Raw genomic sequence first — 21,113 nt, 5'->3', positions numbered from 1 at the left:
AATTTTGATAAAAAAATTTAAAATTCAGTAAATAGTTGTTATAAAGGCCCCTTTGGGTCAATTTTTTGTATTGGTGAAGGTAAAAAATTTTTAAAATTTAAATTTTTATATTTTCTTTAATTATGAATTTATGGGTTTTTAAAGCATGTTTTTATTTTGGGAGGAATTGTAGGTCACCTGAAAATTTTGGGGTTTTTTTAAAAAAACCCAAAACTTGGGGTTAATTAATATCTATTTTACTTTTTTTTGGTTCCTTTTCTTTTTTTGTTTTTTTTTTGAAACCAATTAATTTCTATTAATTGAAATGTCCGGAGTCAAAAAGTGTCCCCATTTTAACTCCCTTATGCCTTTTTTTTAAACTTGGTTTTCATTTCCGAGCCCACCTTTCTTACTGTAAGAAAAATAAACAAAAAAATGAAAATATTTTCAAGTATTAATTCATTAAATCAAAGAAGCCCCTTTGGGATAGGGCAATGGTATTAGGCACCCACTAATTTTAAAATTAGGGGTTTTGTTTTTTGACCTTTTAAAATTTTAAGGTTTTGGTAAATATAGATTTTATTTTTTTAAAAAAAATTGTTTAAACTTCAAATATATTGATCCATATTTTTTTTTTTCTTGTCTACTTAAATTGTAGGGAACTTTTTTGTTTCCATTCTTTCGCAGAATTTAACGGCTTCATTGAATCAGCTCATCCGCAAACCAAAAGTTTCCGGGCGGTTTCTTTTTTTATTTAGAAAAAATGGGTTTGTTTATGTTTAGATTTTAAAAAAAGTAAAAATTTTTCCAAAGTTTAGTTACCCAGTATATGAAAAAATTTAAAAAGGTTGGGTTTTTGCGATTTTTTCCCAATGCGCATAGAACATCGCTGTCGCCCCTTGGAAATTAATTCCCCCGGGTTCTTTTGGCTCATATTGGAATATCTTTGGGGTTTCCCCCGTGGAGATAATTTCAAATTTTTCTAAAATTTTTGCCCCGACACATGGCGCACAGGACATTGGGGGATTGCACAGAAACCCCCTCTCAGAGTACCCATTCACCCCCTAGGTGGAGGGGAGCATGCAGATCAACTTTTGTGTAAAAGAAAAAAGTAAAGGCGCTGGGGATTCAAAGGGACCCCCGTTTTTCGGGGTCAAAACCGCTTCCCAATGAGCGATCATCCCCGTTAAACTTATAATAAAGTTTTATTTTTTAATAAAACCAAAAATTGTTAAAACATAAATCTTTGAATTAAAAATGCAAACGGGAAAACCCAAAACCCCAAGTTGACACTTTAAGGTCTTCGGTTTCTGACAAAAAGTTTAAAAAATAAAAAATTATCGGGATTTTTTTAGTATTTTAAAAGGAAGTTTGTTTGTAGCAGACTAAAAAGCAGTCTAATTTCGAATTATTCTCGGGGGTGGTTTATCGCGAAAAGGTGTTGGGTTTTTGGGGACAGACCAATTTTTAAAGGTTTTAAAATTTGGGGCTTTTTCCCTGCGAGAATTTTGATTCCCAAAAAAAATTTTAATCCTGGTTTTATGATTATTTGAATTTTACTTACATGCGCAATGACCTGATTTTCCCAAAAATTATTTAGTTAAAATTTCCAAAATTAAACAAAGCAAGTTGTTTTTGTTGATGAAAAAAATTTAAATTTTCTACATGTTAAATTAATATAAAAAAAGCCTATTTATCAATTGTACTTAAAAATTTTAAAACTAAATTTTATAAAAAAACCCTAAAAGTGATTTAAAATTTGAATTAAAAATTTCCTTGTTTCATGTTTTGGGATGCCCCTTTAACTGGGGCCCAAAAAACATAATTATGTTTTTTTTTTGAAATTAAACATAGTGGTTGTTTCACACAAAGTGCCCACCCCCTTTGGGAAAATTTGGGCGATGTATGCTTAAAAAACAAAATGAAGTTAAAACCCTGCAATTTTTTCAGTTTTTTTAAAAATATCTAATTAATTTTAAAAGTTAAAAAACGGAAACTTTTATCAAAATTATATTTATAAATTTTAGGAAAAAAAACCATTTGTCTATATTTGGGCGAAAACAAAAATACAATGTACTTACTTGGAAGAATCTTTTGGTCCTTAAATTTTCAAAACTGTTTTTTTTCTCCATCGTTAGAGACGGCCCAAAAGTTTTACTGTGGTTGGGGAATGCTTTAAACAAGGGACTATAGTATTTACTTTCACAATGTGGGTAAAAAGGGGAAAGGAATGATATAGAATCTGTTTTTTTATATCTCCTAAAAAAAAGCAAAGGCAAGAAAAAATTATTTCATTTCGTTGTTAATAGTCAAAAACGTTGTTTTAAATAAAACTGACAATTTAGATAAATCAAATTTAGGTTTTAAATTTATGGGGAACCTTATACTTGTTTTTTTTGTTTCAAAAGTAAAAAGTTTTTTTAGCATTTCCCCAAAAGGGGAAATAAAATTTTTCAAAAAATTATATCAATTATAAATACATCAAAATGGTTTTTTTTAAAATATGTAGTGTGATTTTTATAAATAATATGTAATTTTTGTTTGTAAAATTTGTAAAATTTCAAAATACCCAAAATGTCCACAATTATTTGGGATCGAAAACCCGATGATTGGTTTTGCCTTTTATTTCTAAATCCCAAACACAAACACGCGTTCAAAAAAAAACAAACAACATCTACGAGGGGTATTTAAAATGTACAGGGCAACCCAATAATTTTAAAATTTAATTTATTTATTTCCAAATTAGATGATGCATGATGTTACCTTCCCATGTCTGGGGTTTTGGGTATATTGGGAAACTTTTTGGCGTTAAAAATGGGTTCGGGAAAACGATGGTTGGTGTGTTGGGGGAAATTTGTTATTAAATCGCCCAAAAAACCCCTTTTAAAAAATCGCCTTGTCCAGAACGCCCCGCCTAGAGCTTTAAAATTTTTCTTTTTTTTAGAAAAACCTGTTTAAATTATGCCACGGGGACAAAAAAATTGGACCCCCCCCGGGAGGCCCTTTTTTGATTTCCTTATATGCTCTCGAATGTAGCAAAACATTTTTAAAATCTTGCAAGTCTAAAAACCATAGGGCCCCAAAGGTTTTTGATATTGTAATATTTATTTTTCTTAATTTTTAAAATCTATTTTCCCTGAATAAAATAGGGGAATTTTTCCCTGGTATTGAAAATTTTTAAAATACCGAGATGTTTGGTTTATGTGACCCTGCATTTTTAAAAATAAAACCTTTATGTAAAACCGGCTCAGACAAAAAAGGGTTTAGCTTTAAATTGACTATTTTTTTTGGCGTAAGGAGAACAAAGGGGCCCAAAAATTATTATGAAAAACATGTCAAGGGTTAAACTTTTTTAAAAGTTATCTTTTTTAAAGAGGCATAATTAAAGTTTAACGGGGTTTTTGAAAAAAATCGGGCCCTTAAAAAAAAAATATTGTTCCCATAGAAAACCTTTTTCTAAAACCCTGAAAAAAATTTAGAAAAAAAATTGTGGATTTTTTAAAAAATGAATGTTCTTTTAGTTGTGCAAAAATGCTAATGGGGAATTGACAAAGTAACCCCTATTACGACGTTGGGGTTTTGCCCAAGAGTTTTGTAGTTTTTTGGGGGCCCTTTCCGCTAGCCAAAAAAGGCTAATTGCAACATTCTGCATGCAAAAAAAGCCTTGGTTTTTGATATCTAAAATTTTTTTACCCCCAAAAGATGTCGAAGCCGGAGCTAGTCGGTAGGGCATTCTTTGTTAAAAGAGAGGTTCTGGAGGGGCCTGGATTGACTGCCCGTTTTTTTATCTTTGACTTCGAACAAATTTTTCTGATTGGTTTTAAATTTCAAATAGATTTGCGAAAAAAAAAAAATTGCAATATTGGAAATTCCCAAAAAATCAGAAAACGAATGGGGAAAGGGGCTTTTAGATTTCATTTAGAAGATAAGTACTTCGTAGATTGTTAACTGGGGAAAATTTTTATGAAATTATTGAAATAGAATTTTTTGATGAAACAATTTTACGAAAAACGTTTTTTTTTAAAAAAAAGAAGTAAGTAAAAACAAAAGGGAATGAAATTTCAGTGACGTTTTAAAAGGGTTTTGAAAGTTTAAAGGGCATTCATTTATTGGCTCCCTTTTATACTTTAACAACTTTATATTAGTGTTGGAGGTAGCTTCACAAATTTTTTGGATTATTCCAAGATGTCAATTGCAGAATTAACAAATTTTTTGAATTTCCTTTTTTTAATAAACCCCCTTTTCCCCTAAAGGGAGCATGTATGATTTATTTTTATTATTATTATTGTTGTTGTTTTTGTTGTTGTTAATTTTTGTTGTTAAAGTTGTTTTTGTTGTTAGTTATTGTTATTTTACAATAAAAATGTACAATTTAAAAAATATTTTAGTGTTCCCACTTTACCCCTGTTTAAACTTTTACTTTCAAGATGTATGGATAAGCACTACTTTGATTATCAAATCTTGGTAATTTTTTTCGTAATTTGGTGATCAAACAGGGATCTTTTAAATTTAAAATAATGTGACCCATTAATATCAATTTTTAAAAAGATTCAGTTTCTATATCAGGGGGCCCGTCAGCCCGAGTGAAAAGACAATTTCCCCGTGTTTTTAAGGGGTACCGGGTTTTTTTTTTTGCTATTTCCCTTTTGGAAAAACCCCTTTTTTCTTTTAATTCTAATGAAATGGGTTTTTTGGAAAAAAATATTTTTTCTGTAGCTGCAAAATTTTAAAACAATAAATCTTGTTCCCACATTCCCACAAATGTTGCCTTTTTTTTTACTTTGACCCCGTTTTGTTAAAAATCCCTTTTGTGAGTGATAGCGTGCGTTTTGGGAAATTTAAAACGTCTTGCTCTGGAAAGTTGTTTGAACATTTTTAGGGAAAAAAAAAATTCAAAATCCCCGTACCCCAGGGAAAGGGAGGGTTTACCGTTATTTATATTTATTAAATTTTCCCTGTATTTTGCTGAAATATAACCCGTCATTTATAATTTGCAAAGCAAGTGGATATGAATATAACAGATCTTTAGTATGACTGTTCCCTTTCTTTTTTTATATTTGTACAAAAAATGAAATTCCCACCCAAAAAGAAAAAGTGAGTTGAAAGTTTAAAAAAACCCGTTAATTTTGTCTGAAATGAAGTTCACCCAATAGCCAAGGTTTTCCCGGAAAAAGAGTATTATCCAGAATAATCACTCCGGCTTGCCAAAAGAAAGTATATTTTTCGTTGTGGTATGGTAGGGATTTTTATTTTCCCCGATTGGTGAAAAAACGGTTTGTTGTTGATGGGCAATGGGGGGCATTCAAAATGAAAAACACCTTAATAGGGGACTGATTTTGGGAAAACCGGTCCCCGTCCAAGTGGCGGGGGCCTATCGTTGGCGGGCATATTCCCTCTTCCCCTGATCTATAGAGCTTGAAGTCCCCAAGGGGTTCGAGCACCCCCAGCCCCTAGACGGAGGGTAAACCCTTTCAGAATGTTTTCCTTTTCACAGGCCCCCTCGTGAATTTTTTCCCCTCTCTTGGGGGAAAAGTCGACAAATCAAATCGATTTTAATTGTTGCTCCTTGGAAATTTTTTTTTTTATTTTTTCTGACGTGGTAAAACCGCAAATCATAAAATTTTGGGGAAAACGGGGTCGGCTGGGGCGGTGGATCCAGGCTATTCCCCAAAGTTGGGGGTTTTTCATAAAAGTTCGAATCGGCTGCGGTAGTTTGTATTTGTTATTTTTTGGGCACGTATACGTTCGAGTTGGGGGTTCTCAGCTTAAATCCCAAAATTTAATTTGGGAGTTTTAAAAAACACCTGAAGTTGTTTAATGTTGTTTTTTTTCGAAAGCAAAGGGCCCTTTTCAAACTTTAAAGGGTTTGCGGAGCTTGGTCTAAAAGTCAAAACCCAAAAAGTTGTATAATTTTAAAAATTTAAAAAGGGGGACCTAAATTTAAAGACCGAACGTCACCCTGGCAATGAAAACAAGATATATGGAAAAAAATTAATTAGAAACAAAAGGCTATCGAAAAATTAGGGTCTTTTAAAGATTTTAATGATTTCAAAGGAGGTAAAAAAACGACATTTCATTTTTCTAAAATAAACAGATTTATTTCCCCCGGAAAACAATATATAAATAGACCTACATAAGTTGGTTTATCCCCCCTTAGGGATTTGTTACAAAAAATTTTTCCATAATCTTGAACGGAAAGCGATAACCAATTTTTCTCTGTACAACTAGGCATTTAAGAGTAATTTCCCGAAAAATTTGAAAAGTTCCCTCAAATAATAAAAAAAAAAGTTCAGGTTACAAAAATTGTGTGACAGAAGGGGCAAAAAGGGGGAACGAAGGACGGACGGACAAAAATGTTTCCCATAAAGGCCCTCCCAACCATGGTTCGGGGGCAAAAACAATTTTATTTTTTTTAAAAAACTTTTTAGAATGAAGGGATATTTTTTTTAGCTTTAAATTGTTTAAGAACTGCAGTTTAGTTTATTTTCCAGGGTCGTAAGTTGGGGGTGCTAATAAATTTCAAACTCCCGGGGAAAATTTTCGAAACTCGAACAAATCGAAAAAATTGACCTTTTTTCTACCCCTGGTTTAAAAAGGTTTTCTGTATTTATTTAATTTTAAAAAAATTTTAAAATAGAAAAAATGGAAAATTTACCGGTCGCTCAACACAACAAAAAAAGAAAAAGTTGCGGTCGGTTTGAAGGATTCCCTTTAAGGGAATTTTTAAAATATTTCATTTTTTTTTTGGATTGTTTAAAAACAAATTTGGGCCTACATAAAACACAAACAGAAAAAAGGTTTTCAATAATTTTGTGTCAATCTGGACCGTTAAAAAACAATTTATAAAAAATTTGGGCCCAAAAAAAAAAAACGATTAATTGGCATTAAATTTGGGAAAATTTTACTTCAGACGGGTTCGTTCCCGGTGGCAAACATTTTTAAATTTTTTTGATTAGCTTGCTTTTTTTTCTATTTTGGTGAAGCTGGTTTTATTCCCTTTTGGTCAAAATTTTTTAGGACTAAAATTTTTATAAAGCATAAATTTTTGGGGAAAATTGTGACATGGACTTTTTAAATTTAAGGGTTTGTTGGGGGTAAAAAATTTGATGTAACATTTTAAGAAGTATGACAACACATTAGAATTTTTTTTTATTATTATGAAAATTCAAAAAAACCCAAAGCAAATTTCCTTTTGCAAATAAAAATATGGCATACAGAAATAGAAAATTTGAAACTCCCCAGATCTCTTTTTTTTTTTCCCCGAAGTATTGCTGTGGTCGACGCTTAAATTAAATTTTTAAAGAATTTAAAATGTTTTCAAAAAAGGGGGCAGTCATCAACAGATAATAATTATTCCCTTTTTTCCTTCGGAGTTAATAGTGCCAAATTTTTTGCCCCCGGGCTGATGGGAAAAAAATCCAATATTTTTGAAAATTTAAAAAATAAATTTATAAAACCGTACCCAAAAATGACTTATATGACCCTTCAAAGAACATTAAAAAATTATGGGTCAAAATTTTGGGAATTAGCCCCTTATGATTTTAGATGTCCAGCCCCATTAAAGTTTTTGTTTACAGAAAAAAATTAAAAACATAATTTAGATAAAAATTATCATTTTTTTTTAAACTTTTTGAAGCAAAATTTTAACCCTACCACCAAAAAAATTTTTAAAAATTTCAAAATACAAGTTTCATTATTGAAAATTACGTTTTTTTTTTTTTCCCCCCCAAAAAAATGTTAACAAAAACAATTTATTTAGATGCAGCATTGAACACAAAGGGGAAAAATACGGATGATCCGCAGGTTTTTAAATTTTTTTGAATTTTTCATTACAGTCATCTTTCAGAAATTTTCTTTTCAATACATTCGATTATTGCAGAACTTTTACGATTTTATCGTCTGCGGGTTTTTAAATAAAATTTGGTATTGGGGGAAAACCTTAAAAAAAAAATGTTGCGTATTCACCGCACTATTTTTTTCGGGGTCACGTGACTTTTGGGAAGGATTGATTTTAAACCCTTAGAATATCCCAGTTTTGCCCCCAAAAAAAGTGAAAGACAAAAGTTTTATCCATAATAAAGAGAAGTTTTATACTTAAAAATAATGATGTTTCAGGTGCTTCCCTTTTGAAGGATGTTCCCTGTTTCCAAAAAAAACATGATAATGTTCAAGTTTTTAATTTTATAGCCCGCAATTTATACAAAAAACATATCTAGGGCATACAATTTATGGGAAAAACCCCTTTTTAGGAAAATTTTTAAAAGTTTTTGGGGTTTTTCAGATATTCGCCCCAAAATTTTTCATTTTATGCAATTCTAGACCTGAAAAATTTCAAAATAAATTAAAAACCTACAAGTAAATTTAAAAAAAAAGAAAAAAAAGAAAAAAATTTTGTTTTCTATTTGAACAAGGGTCTCCCTATCGAAGTCAAAGAGGTACCCCCCAAGCCGAGGGGGAAATTTCACTTAAATTGACCGGTAACTTGTGATTTTTAGTAAGAAAAATTTCTTTTTTTATGCCATAACCCTTGGTTTATAGTTTTACATGGCGTGATCAGACCCCGGTGTCAATTTTAAAACCCTTTTGGGGGGGGAAAATTTTTATTTGTTTTAAAAAAATTTTTAGGGTCAAACATGAAATGGAGGTTTGCTTTTAAAAAGATGGATATCACAACCAAGTTGGCTTTTTAAATGGTAAATTCTGACTGTTTTTGTTTTGTTTATTCAATTAAAATTTCAAATTTAAAAAAATAGACATTTTATGAAACATTGGGTTTTTATGTAGTAATTTTTATTGGGGTTTATTAACTGTCGTATAATCGTTTTTTGAGAAAAAAATAAAAAGAAAAAGAATAGGGATTGTTTTCTTTTGAGTTCTTATCCATAGTGATATTTGGGGTTGTGGTTTTTTTATAAAGATGTCCCGTGTCCTCCCCCGAATAGAAAAAAAACAGGACGAAAGGGCCTGAATCCCTTTTTCCCCTTTTGAATCATTGAATAAAAATCCAAATCATCAAAATAAACATTGTTTACCAGGTTTTTGGGAAAGATCCTTCCCAAAAAAGTAAAACTTTAGAATTGGGAACAGGGTTTTTCTATGTTTGGCCTCAAGACAAAAGATTCACATGGCCGTTTTAAACCCGACTAGATATCATCAAGATAAACATTTTGAGCAAGTTTGATGAAGTTCAACCAAAAATGTGACCTCTAGAGTGGTCACAAGTTTTTTCTGCAATTTGACCCCACGTGACCCAGTTTCAATCTTGTTCTAGCTACCATTATAAACATTGTGACAAAAATTTGCGGTTTAAACTATTTTTTTCTTCCCTTTTTTTTTATTTTTAAGGGCTTTATTTTTCCAAAATTTTTGGGGCAAGCTAAAAAAGGTAAACTTTGCCATGCTCCCTTTCAATTCCATCAGTGATTTTAAAAAAATAAAATTAGCAAAAGATGCGGGAAGATGTTTGATAGGTTTTGGTCATCATTTTTTGTGCAAAATAAAGAAATGAAAAATTGAAAAAAGTAAGAAAAAAAAAAAGAAACACATTTTTTACAAAAATGAGTAAACTCCCTGAAATTTTGCTTTTATCCATCCTTTTCCATTAGTTTAGTTTAATTTTCCCCGATTGGAAGGGTAACCCGAAAAAACTTTATAATTACTAAGGTGATTTCGAAATTTTTTTTCGATAAATTGGGAATGTTAAAGTAATATTTTTAGCTTAAAATTATATTTTTGATGGGCTAAAGTGTATGTATGAAAACTTTTTGAAAAAATCTTTTAAAATCTCCAACCCCCCATTTTTGAACATTGACCACCCTTCTAATTTGTACCCTAAACGTTTTTAAAACGATTTTTTATTGTTTAAGGGGGAGTTTGCCCTAAAAGTTTTTTTATCGTGGGTTTAAAACCCCCAATTTCCCTTTTAATTTCCCGGGGGATATCCCACACTAGGTTTTCAAAAATGAAAATAAAAAACTTTTAAAAGAAGCATAAATTTTTTTTAAATAAAACTTTAGGCGAAAATTCCCCAAAAAAAATGAAAGAAACTTTTAAAAAGGCCCAAATTTGTTTTTTAGTACCCGCGTTCTGTATTGAATGGGCCCCTGTCAAAAAAGGGTTTTGGGTTTGGGAAAAAAAAACAAAAAGTTTTTAGATGTTTGTAAAATCTTGTTTTACTTTTGTATATCAAGTTTTATTGTTTTAAAGGAAACCCTGTCTCTTCAAGCCCCCCAGGGAAAAAAAATACTTTTTAGCCCCGAAGCTTGTTTAGTAAATATTTTGCATTCTTTTCTGTGCAGGTTGCCTTTTATACCCGGAAACGTGCGAAAAAGAATTAATTTTGGTTTGGGGCCCGATTGACCTTAAAGGGGGTTTTTTAATCACAATTTGAATGACAGGTAAATGTATTGCTACAGTCAGGTGGGGGAAGGAAAAAGTTTGGTCATTTTAGTTAGATTAAAGGGTTGGGGGGGCATGAGTGCATTTTTGTAATTTCCCTTTGGGGGTCTGTGATATTCAGGTCATTTTAAAATTTTGCTGCCCCGGGTTTAGTTTCACAAAAGTTAAAATTTTGTAATGGTGATTTAAATTTGAAAAATACAAAGGAAAACTTTTATTTATTTAAAATTTCTATAATAAATGTTACAGAGTTTACATGCCAAAACGGAAACCCCGGGAAATTGAAGGTTTGAAAATAGGAAAATGTTATTCAGACAGGGAAAAAGCTACCGTATATAAAGGTTTAAAATATCATGGTGCGTACCGAGTATTACTTTTATTTTTGTTGGGCTGTGTGGGCAAGTTCTCAAAGCTAGTGTTTTTATAATGGGCATAAAAAATAAAATAAAGCTGTTGAAACTATGGGGTTCAACTTTCAAAGAGGACAATTTAAAAACATTATAAAAAAACCCAAAATTACCTAAGCGGTAAGTACAACCCTTTTTTAAAAAAAATTTATTAGAGATGTTCAGACTAAAAATGATTTAAAATCTGAAAAAGGGAAAAAAAATGTGTTATTTTTCGTGGGTTTCCTTTTTTCCTTGCTCGCAGAAAAAATTTTGAAATTCACATTTTTTTGTGGATCAAATTCCCAAGGGTTTTAAATTTATTTAAAAAATAACCCCAAAAGGGATTGTGTGTGTCTTCAAACGGCAAAAATTTTAATTAGCATGGGGCATTTTCCCCTTTAACAGTTTTTGGAGCACAAAAGTTTGTGTCAACATTCGATTGGAAAATTTCTATTCCTTTATTTCGTAGTTTTCTTTGTTTACAAATTTTTCAAAGATAAAGTGACCAAAAAAGCCCGGGGCGTTTAAATTTACTTAAATTTGGGAATTTTTCTACGAAAACTCATCAATTTTTAAAAAACATTTGGTTTCCAAAAGGGAGGAAATTTCAGGGGTTGTAAACGGGGCTTTATTTTAAATTTGTTATATACAAAAAAAGGGCAAAAAATGGGCTTAATTGTTAACAAAAATATGTCCCCCCAAAATAGTGTATTTAAAAGGTTTTTGGGATTTGTCCCCAAAATAATTTATAAAAAAATTGCTTGGGGGTTTTCGCACTTGCTTGTGAATATTTATTTCCCCTTATTTTTTAAGATGTTCTAAGCATACTATGTGCCAAAAAAAGGGTTAAGCATTATTCCCTTTAAGGGAAAAAAAAAGCAAAATAAAACCCAATAAATCGTGTGCGCGTTTTTGGGGGTGCTGGTTTTTTGAAAAATGGCTTTCCCCGTTGGACATTCTTTCCCTTTTTCCCGGCCCCCTTTATTGCTTTTGAAGGTACAGCAGAGATCTGGACCACCTGTATAATTTTTAACATATGTCAGTTTTTATCATGAATAATTTTTACCATGACTTACTCACCTAGATTTTTGTTTTTTGAAACTTTAGCAAATAAAAATTTTTTCAAAACAAGGGAACTAAATTTTAGGTGAGCGATTTTAAAGGGCCCTCTGGTTTCCCCTGTTTAATTTATTGTGAATTTTTCTCGGTTTTTGATTGTGTATTAACATTAAAAACACTACTCTAGTCAGCACGAAAAAAAATTTAATATCATTGTGCGAAAAAAAATAAACAAATTTTTAAATCGATTGCTAATTTCTTGTATTATGTTTTTTTTTATAAACGGAAGTCTGATGTTCAGTTGCTAAAACTTAAGGTTGTTGTGCATGTTTGGCTCGAAAAAAAGTTCTACAGTGTATAATTTGATTAAACTCTGTTTTTCAGAACTTCGGAATATTCTTAAGAAAATCCGCGTGCTAGATGTTTTTGCTAGACTGATTTGAAAATAAATGGATCCAACGCATTTTTTCATAAAATGGGTTTATGAGAAAATCACAACTTTTATATTTTTTTTGCGAATAGAAATTTTCCTACAATTTGGATTTAAATGAACATTCTCTCACTCATAGATAAGCATGTGGCCTAAATAGTGGTAAAATAAAATGTATAGAACCGTGTGCTTATTTTTGAGGTATTTGACCATGATGTAAATGACCTGCACGTTTTAAGCATATTTTCAGACATTCATTGGGATTATCTAACATGTCAGATGTTTTAATATCATACTTTTACTTTAGAAAGGTAGTAATAGTATCATTGTAATAAATGTGCTCACAGGTTGCCATTAATTCATAAACTATTTTCATTTCCGTACGCCGAATCCACACTATATTCTACGTTTTCCAGGTAAATGATGTTACGCCATCACTTCCGGTTTATCAAACGTGCAGAACTACCTAAAATGCATTATTTATAATGATATATGTCAGTTTCTATTACTTTTTATATGAATGTGCATATGCTTTGCATTTTGTTGTTTTATAAATATGGTTGCATAGTCCGGTGGCCTTAGTGCAAAAATAAACTTCTGTTCTGTTCTTCCTCCGCCAGCATACCACCATATTTCTCTTCAACTTCCCTTTACCTATCTATATGTTTCTATCGATTTTCAAACTCTTCTAAATGGATATTCGGACATATATATAGTAACGTCACGTTACATTGTATGTACACTGATGAGCCGATAGGCGAAACTACTTTGTACTTTTATAATTAAATACTGTCGGAAAGGCATGTGAAGTCATTTTATGTATTCGATTTATAGACTTCCATCTTGTGCCGATTTTTTTCAATGACAAGTATATATATCTTAAACAAACTCAACTCGAAAAATATATGAAATATATATTGCCAGTATTTAAAGGCTTTTTTGGCTGTAAACAGCTTCGGAGAGAAATCAGAAAAACACATTAATTTTTTAGTTTTTCACTTATGACATTTAATTTCTTGGTGGTATATTTCTTGCCAGGAACTTCGATTTCCTTTTCCATTATGAAATTTGTAGTTTCAGAAATCAGATTGAAAACTAAGAAATCGTCTTATTTTGATTTTGCCTTTTTTTAAGTTAGATGATAAAATACCTTTGATGAGGTTAACTTCACACTAATAAGATAATTGCTCATATGCTATGCTTTTGATTGTCAATAATACCAGCTACTAAAACAAGAGGACCATGATGGTCCTGAATCGCGCACCTGTTCCCACATGACCCAATTTTGAGTATGACGTCGTTTCTTCTATTATTTTACATAGTGACCTAGTTTTTAAGCTCATGTGACTCAGTTTTGAACTTGACCTAGATATCATCAAGATAAAAATTCTGACCAATTTTCATGAAGATCCATTGAAATATATGGCCTCTAGAGAGGTCACAAGGTTTTTCTATTATTTGACCTATTGACCTAGTTTTCAAAGGTACGTAACCCTGTTTTGAACTTGACCTAGATATCATCAAGTTGAACATTCTCACTAATTTTCATGAAGATCTCTTGAAAAATATGGCCTCTAGAGAGGTCACAAGGTTTTTCTATTTTTATACCTACTGGCCTAGTTTTTGACCGCACGTAACCCAGTTTCGAAACTGACCTAGACATCATTAAGGTAAACATTCAGACCAATTTTATGAAGATCCATTGAAAAATATGGCCTTTAGAGAGGTCAAAAGATTTGTCTAATTTTAGAACTACTGACCTAGTTTTTGACCGCAGTTGACCCAGTTTCAAACTTGACCTAGATATCATCAAGATAAACATTCAGGCCAACTTTCATACAGATCCCATGAAAAGTATGGCCTCTAGAGAGGTCACAAGGTTTTTTATATTATTTGACCTACTGACCTAATTTTTGATGGCACGTAACCTAGTTTTAAACTTAACCTAGATATTATTAAGGTGAACATTCTGACCAATTGTTATGAAGATCCATTTAAGGGTATGGCCTCTAGAGAGGTCACAAGGTTTTTCTATTTTAAGACCTACTGACCTAGTTTTTGATCGCAGTTGACCCAGTTTCAAACTTGACCTATATATCATCAAGATAAACATTTAAACCAACTTTCATACAGATCCCATGAAAAATATGGCCTCTAGAGAGGTCACAAGGTTTTTCTATTATTTGACCTACTGACCTACTTTTTGATGGCACGTGATCCAGTTTCGAACATGACCTAGATATCATCATGATGAACATTCTGGTTAATTTTTATGAACATCCATTCACAAGTATGGCCTCTAGAGAGGTCACAAGGTTTTACTATTTTTAGACCTACTAACCTCATTTTTGAACGCACGTAACCCAGTTTCAAACTTGACCTAGATATAATCAAGATGAACATTCATACCAATTTTCATACAGACCCCTGAAAAATATGGCCTTTAGAGAGGTCACAATGTTTTTTCTATTACTTGACCTACTGACCTAGTTTTTGATGGCACGTGACCCAGTTTCTAACTTGACCTAGATATCATCAAGGTGAACATTCTAACCAATTTTCATGAAGATCGTGTGAAAAATATGGCCTCTAGAGAGGTCACAATGTTTTTCTATTTTTAGACCTACTGACCTAGTTTTGACCGCACGTGACCCAGTTTCGAACATGACCTAGATATCATCAAGGTGAACATTCTGACCAATTTTCATAAAGACCCCATGAAAAATGTGACCTCTAGAGTGGTCACAAGCAAAAGTTTACGACGGACGACGGACGCTGCGCGATCACAAAAGCTCACCTTGTCACTTTGTGACAGGTGAGCTAATAAACAAATTCTACACGTCCAGTCAGGTTTCAAAACGAGGATGGTGAGGGACAAATAATTTCAAAATAAGACATGAGTAACAAATTATAGACAAACACGTATTAATTAAGAATGACAGACAACCGCAAATCTAAAGAAATTATTCACATGAGCGAAATGAGGATAACTTTATTCAGAGTTACTGTATACGAACTTGTGGTTTATACACTCATATTCATAAAAAAGAACGTATAAACATTTAAAGTGAACAAATAGGGAAAAAAAACATTTGTTTTTTTTCAAATTTGAATAATGTCAGAGACAACTACTATCGGAGTATAGGTCCGTTGATTCGTATATTGGACCTAGACAAAGTCAAAAGCTGTGAAAAGATCCTTTAAACATATGGAAGGCAAACAAGTACACTAATAGCAGATTCAATTTAACTGAGTCTGTTTATATTCCGCTAATCTCAAACTAAACCCAACAAAAAGACGTATTTTGTACGGCTTTAACTTAGCTAATATATGACAGACAGCAAGCAACTTTGCAATCATTCAGTTTACTATTCTTACATTGGTGCATGAGAGAATACTGGTTAAATGTTCGATTGAACTCACACTAAACTTCACAAAATAACGTTTTCGACGGTATATAAGGGTAGATAATCATTTTTATTTTATGCTAACTAATGAAATACTGTATTCTATCAGTTAAATATTTTCATATCTCATCGCTCACACTGTGAAAATATGAAATCTATATTTTCACACAGTGAGAGATATGTGTATGAATTTAAAAATTAGACGAGACTTACCTGTAAGTTGAAGTATAATTTGAATTCTATGAGTTAGAAATAAAAGGAGGTCTAAAATGAGTATGTACTTCGCGCATGCGCAATCAGTTTTTAACTCTATTTTCTGGTTTTCCGAACAATAGCTAGCAATGTATGTTTAATAATTACGTTAGCTATTGCTATAATCTGGAAATAAGATCATGACATGCAATTAAGTTACATTATAACAAATGTGATTCTGCACAGCAGAGTAATAAATTTTTTTCTTGCCTTAGTAAAATTGATTCTATGAGTTCAGGGTGGGATGTGGAGGGATTTTAGACCTCCTTTTATTTCTAACTCATAGAATTCAAATTATACTTCAACTTACAGGTAAGTCTCGTCTAATTTTTAAATTCTATTTCGTTAAGAAATAAAATTTCGTCTAAAATGAGATTTTAACACGGAAAATCAGAAAATATATCAGACCGAGACGAACGAGCAAGTGAAGTAATGGAAAACATACGGGTAAATGTCTCTATTCATATAAATGCCTGTCGTATTAATATTGAGATTATCATCATTTTTGGCCAGTACTGAATTAGCTTAAAGGGACACACCTCGAATATGATAGTATGATAGAGAACTATGTTGTTATTTCTTACCATTATGTCTGCAAAACTGCCGATTCAAATGTCTTCTTCGTTATTGGTTTGTTATAATATTTCTGGAATGTTCCTGCATTAGACCATCCGGCTTGTTTAATAATGTCTTCTACAGGTATTCCTTTAGATTGGGCTTTCGAAGTTGCTGCTGCTAGAATATTTTGTGGCCCAAATTCATTTACATTTATTCCAGCACGGTACATTACAGTCTTGATCCATCTTGCAATGGTGTCCTTAGAGACTGTTTTATGTGGCTTCACATAACTTATAAAAAATCTAGTATCTCCAGAAGTTTTTAAAGTTCTTGTTCGTTTAAGATATTCTTTTATCACAAAATAAACACATAGTCGCCTATCTGGCGGATACGCTTTAAAATGCATGAATGAGAACTGTTCACCTGGACGACTTTGCTTAAGTAATCCCTCAAAATATATGACAAATTCAGAGCTCGTCTTACTTAGAGAGCTGATAGTCAGTAAATGTAAACTATGTACACGGGCTGCATTTGTAAGAGCCATCAAGGTAACCAATTTTAATGTTAAGTCCTTGAGAGTTAAAGTTCTTACTGGAGACAATTTTCTTAGGTATTGTAGTACCAAATTTACATCCCAAATGTTAGAATAACGTGCCTGTGGCGGCCTGATGTTGTATATTCCCTTCAGGAAGCGTATTACCAAAGGATGCTGACCGGCAGAAAAAGACTCTATGCTGATTCCCAATGCGGATAAAGTTGACCTGGCTGTATTAAGGGCACTATATCTTAGACCCTTATCATATAGATACGTCAAGAATTCAATTATGTTATTCACAGAGGGAGATGTTTCACTAACCTTTTGTTGACTACAGAAAAGAAGCCACTTGTTAATGTATGATTTGTATCCTTTTCTAGTCGACTGTCGCCATGATGCAAGGAGTATAGAGGTTGCCTTGCTAGAAAGACCTCTGCTTCGGAAAGAGTTCCTGATACACGACAAGCTATCATATTCGTTTTTCTCCACAGAGGATGAATTTGGTCTGAATGTGGGATTTTCAGTAGAGTTTTGCTTTTGGGAATTACTCTTGGTTTGTCTGTCAGCATTTTCATAACAACAGGGAACCACGATTGGGTTGTCCATAGTGGTACAATTATTATTGCTTGAGCCTGGTCTTGTTGGATCTTCCAAACGCAGCGACCGATTACACTGAAAGGAGGAAAAATGTATATCAATGTAAAAGCACTCCAATCAATGCTGAATGCATCTATGAATTTAGCACAAGGGTCTGGTTTAAATGAACAATACATTTGGACCTTATGATTAAGTCTAGATGCGAACAAATCAATGGTGGGTGTCTGCCAAATCTTGCAAGTTTTACAAAAAATGTCATTTCTGATTTCCCACTCAGTATTGTCACTGAACTGTCTTGAGGGAGCATCTGCTTCATTATCTTTCCCTGCCACATGGGCACATGATAACCATACATTATGTTGGAGACACCATAACCAGATATCTCTACTGACTTCATTACAGGCAAATGACTTACAACCACCGAAGTTATTGACATAGCACACTGCCGTAGTAGAATCTGATAAAATTTTTATGTGTTTGTCAGAAATTTTATCAGCCAGAGCTTTTAGCGCAAATAAAATTGCTTTCAGTTCTAGGGCATTAATGTGTAATGCTTTTTCTTCATTTGTCCATCTACCACCTATTTTATTCCCTTCATAAACCAGACCCCAACCTAGGTGCGAGCTGTCAGTCTGAATGACGAGATCAGGATTCCCTTTGTGCAATCGTCTAATTTGTTTGTGAATATTATTGAACCACCACTGAAGGTCTTGTTTCATGCTAATTGATATGTACATGTAAGAGCCAAAATCACCTCTATTTTCTCGAAGGGCATTAGCTTTAGCTCTTTCAAGGTTTCTATAGAAAAGTTTGCCATATTCTACAGCTGAAAATGATGCCACTAAGAGGCCTATGACCTTCGCTACTTGTCTGATAGTGGCCCTGTGACTGAGATATAATTTACGACATTCATTTGCAATCTGATCTTTTTTGTCATCAGGCAGATACACAATCATTTGTTCTGAATCAATCATATTTCCTAAATGTCTGATAGTTTTTGTTGGTTCTAGAATTGATTTTTCTTTGTTTATTAGGAATCCTAAACTGGTCATTAAATTTTTTGTATCACAAATGTTGTCAATGCATTCTTGCACTGAGTTTCCTCCCAACAGACTGTCATCTATATAGCCAGTACTTATGTGGCCTTGATTTCTTAAAAAAGCATATACAGGTTTTAGGAGGAGTGTGAAAATCAATGGCCCGTGAGCCAAACCATTCGGCATTGTTCGAAACTGAAACATTTTGTCTCTGAATGTGAACCGTAAGAATTTTTGATGTTCTTCAGCTATTTTTATGCTATAGTAAGCATGTCGAATATCGATGCTGGCCATCAGCATATCTTTTGAGATTAGATTGAAAGCTGTTTCAAAAGTATCCATTTTAAAATGATGGTACGGAATAAATTTGTTTAATTCTTTTAGATTGAGAATTAGCCTGTATTCTCCATTTTTCTTTTTCTTGAGAAAAATTGGAGATATAAATTGACCTTTTGTATAAGTCACTTCTTTTATGACCTGCATCTGTAATAATTTTTTGATTTCAGATTCAATTATCAAATCTTCACTGGTACTAAAATGACTCTCTTGAACTGGAGTGGTTTGTGACGGTTCAACGCCATCTATAAATTCAATGTGACAATTCTTTACTATGTCTAGAATGCAAGGGTCATTTGATATTTGTTCCCATTTGGAGACAAAATGTTCCAATCTACCAGCTATAAATTCTGAACTTACCTGATTGGTGTTTATTTCCTTGCTCCTCTGCGAACCAAGTTTTTTGGCTCGACTGATTGGCCAAATCTGGGTTGACCTCTACCATAACCATAGGCTGGTCGACGACCACCACGAAACTGGCCTCTAAACTGGCCACGTCCTCTGTATCTGCCTCTTACAAACTGACTCTGGTGCATTCTATTGCCCATTTTGTTGCAATCTTCAATTTCTTTGGCAGTCTTTGAAACGTCATCGCCAAAGAGCTCTGATGTGAAGGGCAGCGAATGAGAGCACAAGTGGGTATATTCTGCTCGAAGTTCATGTCTTAAAAAGTCCCTTCGTGCCATATTGACTTGGTAATTGGCATGGCCAATCAAAGCTAGTGCATCATTGCAGCCTTCTATTAAGCCAGTCATATCAACATCAGTCATATCATTTTCAGTCAGAACTTTCTCAAATTTTGCAGCTCTATCCATGGTCTTGATGAGGAAAACACCAGCTTTTACAATAGATTTTTCAATGTTTTGAAGTTTTTTGTCGTTTGTTCGGGCTCTACTTGAAACTACGTCCCAAATTAACTTATTCAGTCTTACTTCACTAAGTGCCTCACAATTTGAAGGCCGAGCTGAGCTCTCGTCTTTTGTCATTTTATCAAAATGTTCCTCACTCATGCCTTTTCTGAACAATTTAAAAACATTATCTGCCAACACAGAGTCAACATCCGAGCTGGTTGTTTCAGTTAGTTTGAATTTGTTAACTAGGCTAGAAAATCTGCTGACTGATGTGCTATTTAAATCACTGCCACAAGCTGATGTCTGTGAATCATGGTCGGACTCCGTCCGAAATCTTTTAGCAGGTGGTGCATTACCACTGTCACGAAAGTCTAAACCTTCGTCAAAAAAATCATAATCCTCACTGTAATCGAAAGATTTTTCGATATCATCAATACGTTTCACCAAGGCAGTCTGAGAAGAATGAAGAGATTTAAGACATTCAAGAATTGCACTTTCTTGTAGATTTTTCCGAGTTGAAAAATCATCGGGAACACTGTTATTTCCACCATCGGCTACTTTTTTCAAAGGCGCTTTACCCTTAGAGGAACTAGATTTGTTTTTAGTATTTTCGTGTCCTTTTTTCTCGGATTTCGAGTCTTTTGCCGAGTCGGCCATATCGTGAAAACTAATGACACTAAGTGTACCGCACCACGTGCAGTGAAAATAACACAAAAAATATCACTGAATATAGAAAAGTTTGCAAAATTAACGTGCCACGCACGATTTATAAATTGAACACTCAAAATCCACACCATAAATATCACCCTACGGGTGAAAGTCGTGGAAATATCGGCGATTTTAGAAATTGTCAACGCTACGCGTAGAATGTATGCGCCATGAAGCGGAACCACACTGATGCATGCGCGAAGTACATACTCATTTTAGACGAAATTTTATTTCTCAACGAAATAGAATTTTAAATTATTTGCTTAAAACAGGATGAACATTATAATCGCACTTTGTTCTTCATAATATATTTCTCGATTCAAATTATTTTACTTAAAGAGAATTTCATACCGTTATGCAGCAAAATATAAAACAAAATGGAACTTTATGTTGCATGCGTCTTTATAACGTCACAACACGTCTGACGTCATGTCTGTTTACGCGCGTCTGTTTCCCGCGCTGAGATCAAAACAGTTGCAAAATGCATTTCTCAACGTAATTGAGCATAAAATAAAAAGAAAATGTGTTTGTTTTTCGTGAATATGGAATATATCTCACCTCGAAGTGAAAAAATTTT

General features: G+C 32.9%; 1 protein-coding gene across 1 annotated transcript; it reads right to left on the bottom strand.

The window, feature by feature from the left end:
* Positions 1-16,867: 16,867 nt before the first annotated feature.
* LOC123553361 (uncharacterized) lies at positions 16,868-21,053 on the bottom strand. The gene is made up of 2 exons (XM_045343097.2): positions 19,338-21,053; positions 16,868-17,679 (listed from the first exon to the last, which is right to left on the bottom strand). Exon 1 carries the CDS (start codon positions 20,483-20,485, stop codon positions 19,349-19,351), a length of 1,137 nt encoding a protein of 378 aa, XP_045199032.2. The 5' UTR covers positions 20,486-21,053; the 3' UTR covers positions 16,868-17,679; positions 19,338-19,348.
* Positions 21,054-21,113: the final 60 nt, after the last annotated feature.

This window comes from Mercenaria mercenaria, chromosome 4 (genome assembly GCF_021730395.1).
Source record: "Mercenaria mercenaria strain notata chromosome 4, MADL_Memer_1, whole genome shotgun sequence".
NCBI lineage: Eukaryota > Metazoa > Mollusca > Bivalvia > Venerida > Veneridae > Mercenaria > Mercenaria mercenaria.
Note: the sequence above shows the minus strand (reverse complement) of the source record. Positions and strands in the feature narration are given on the sequence as shown.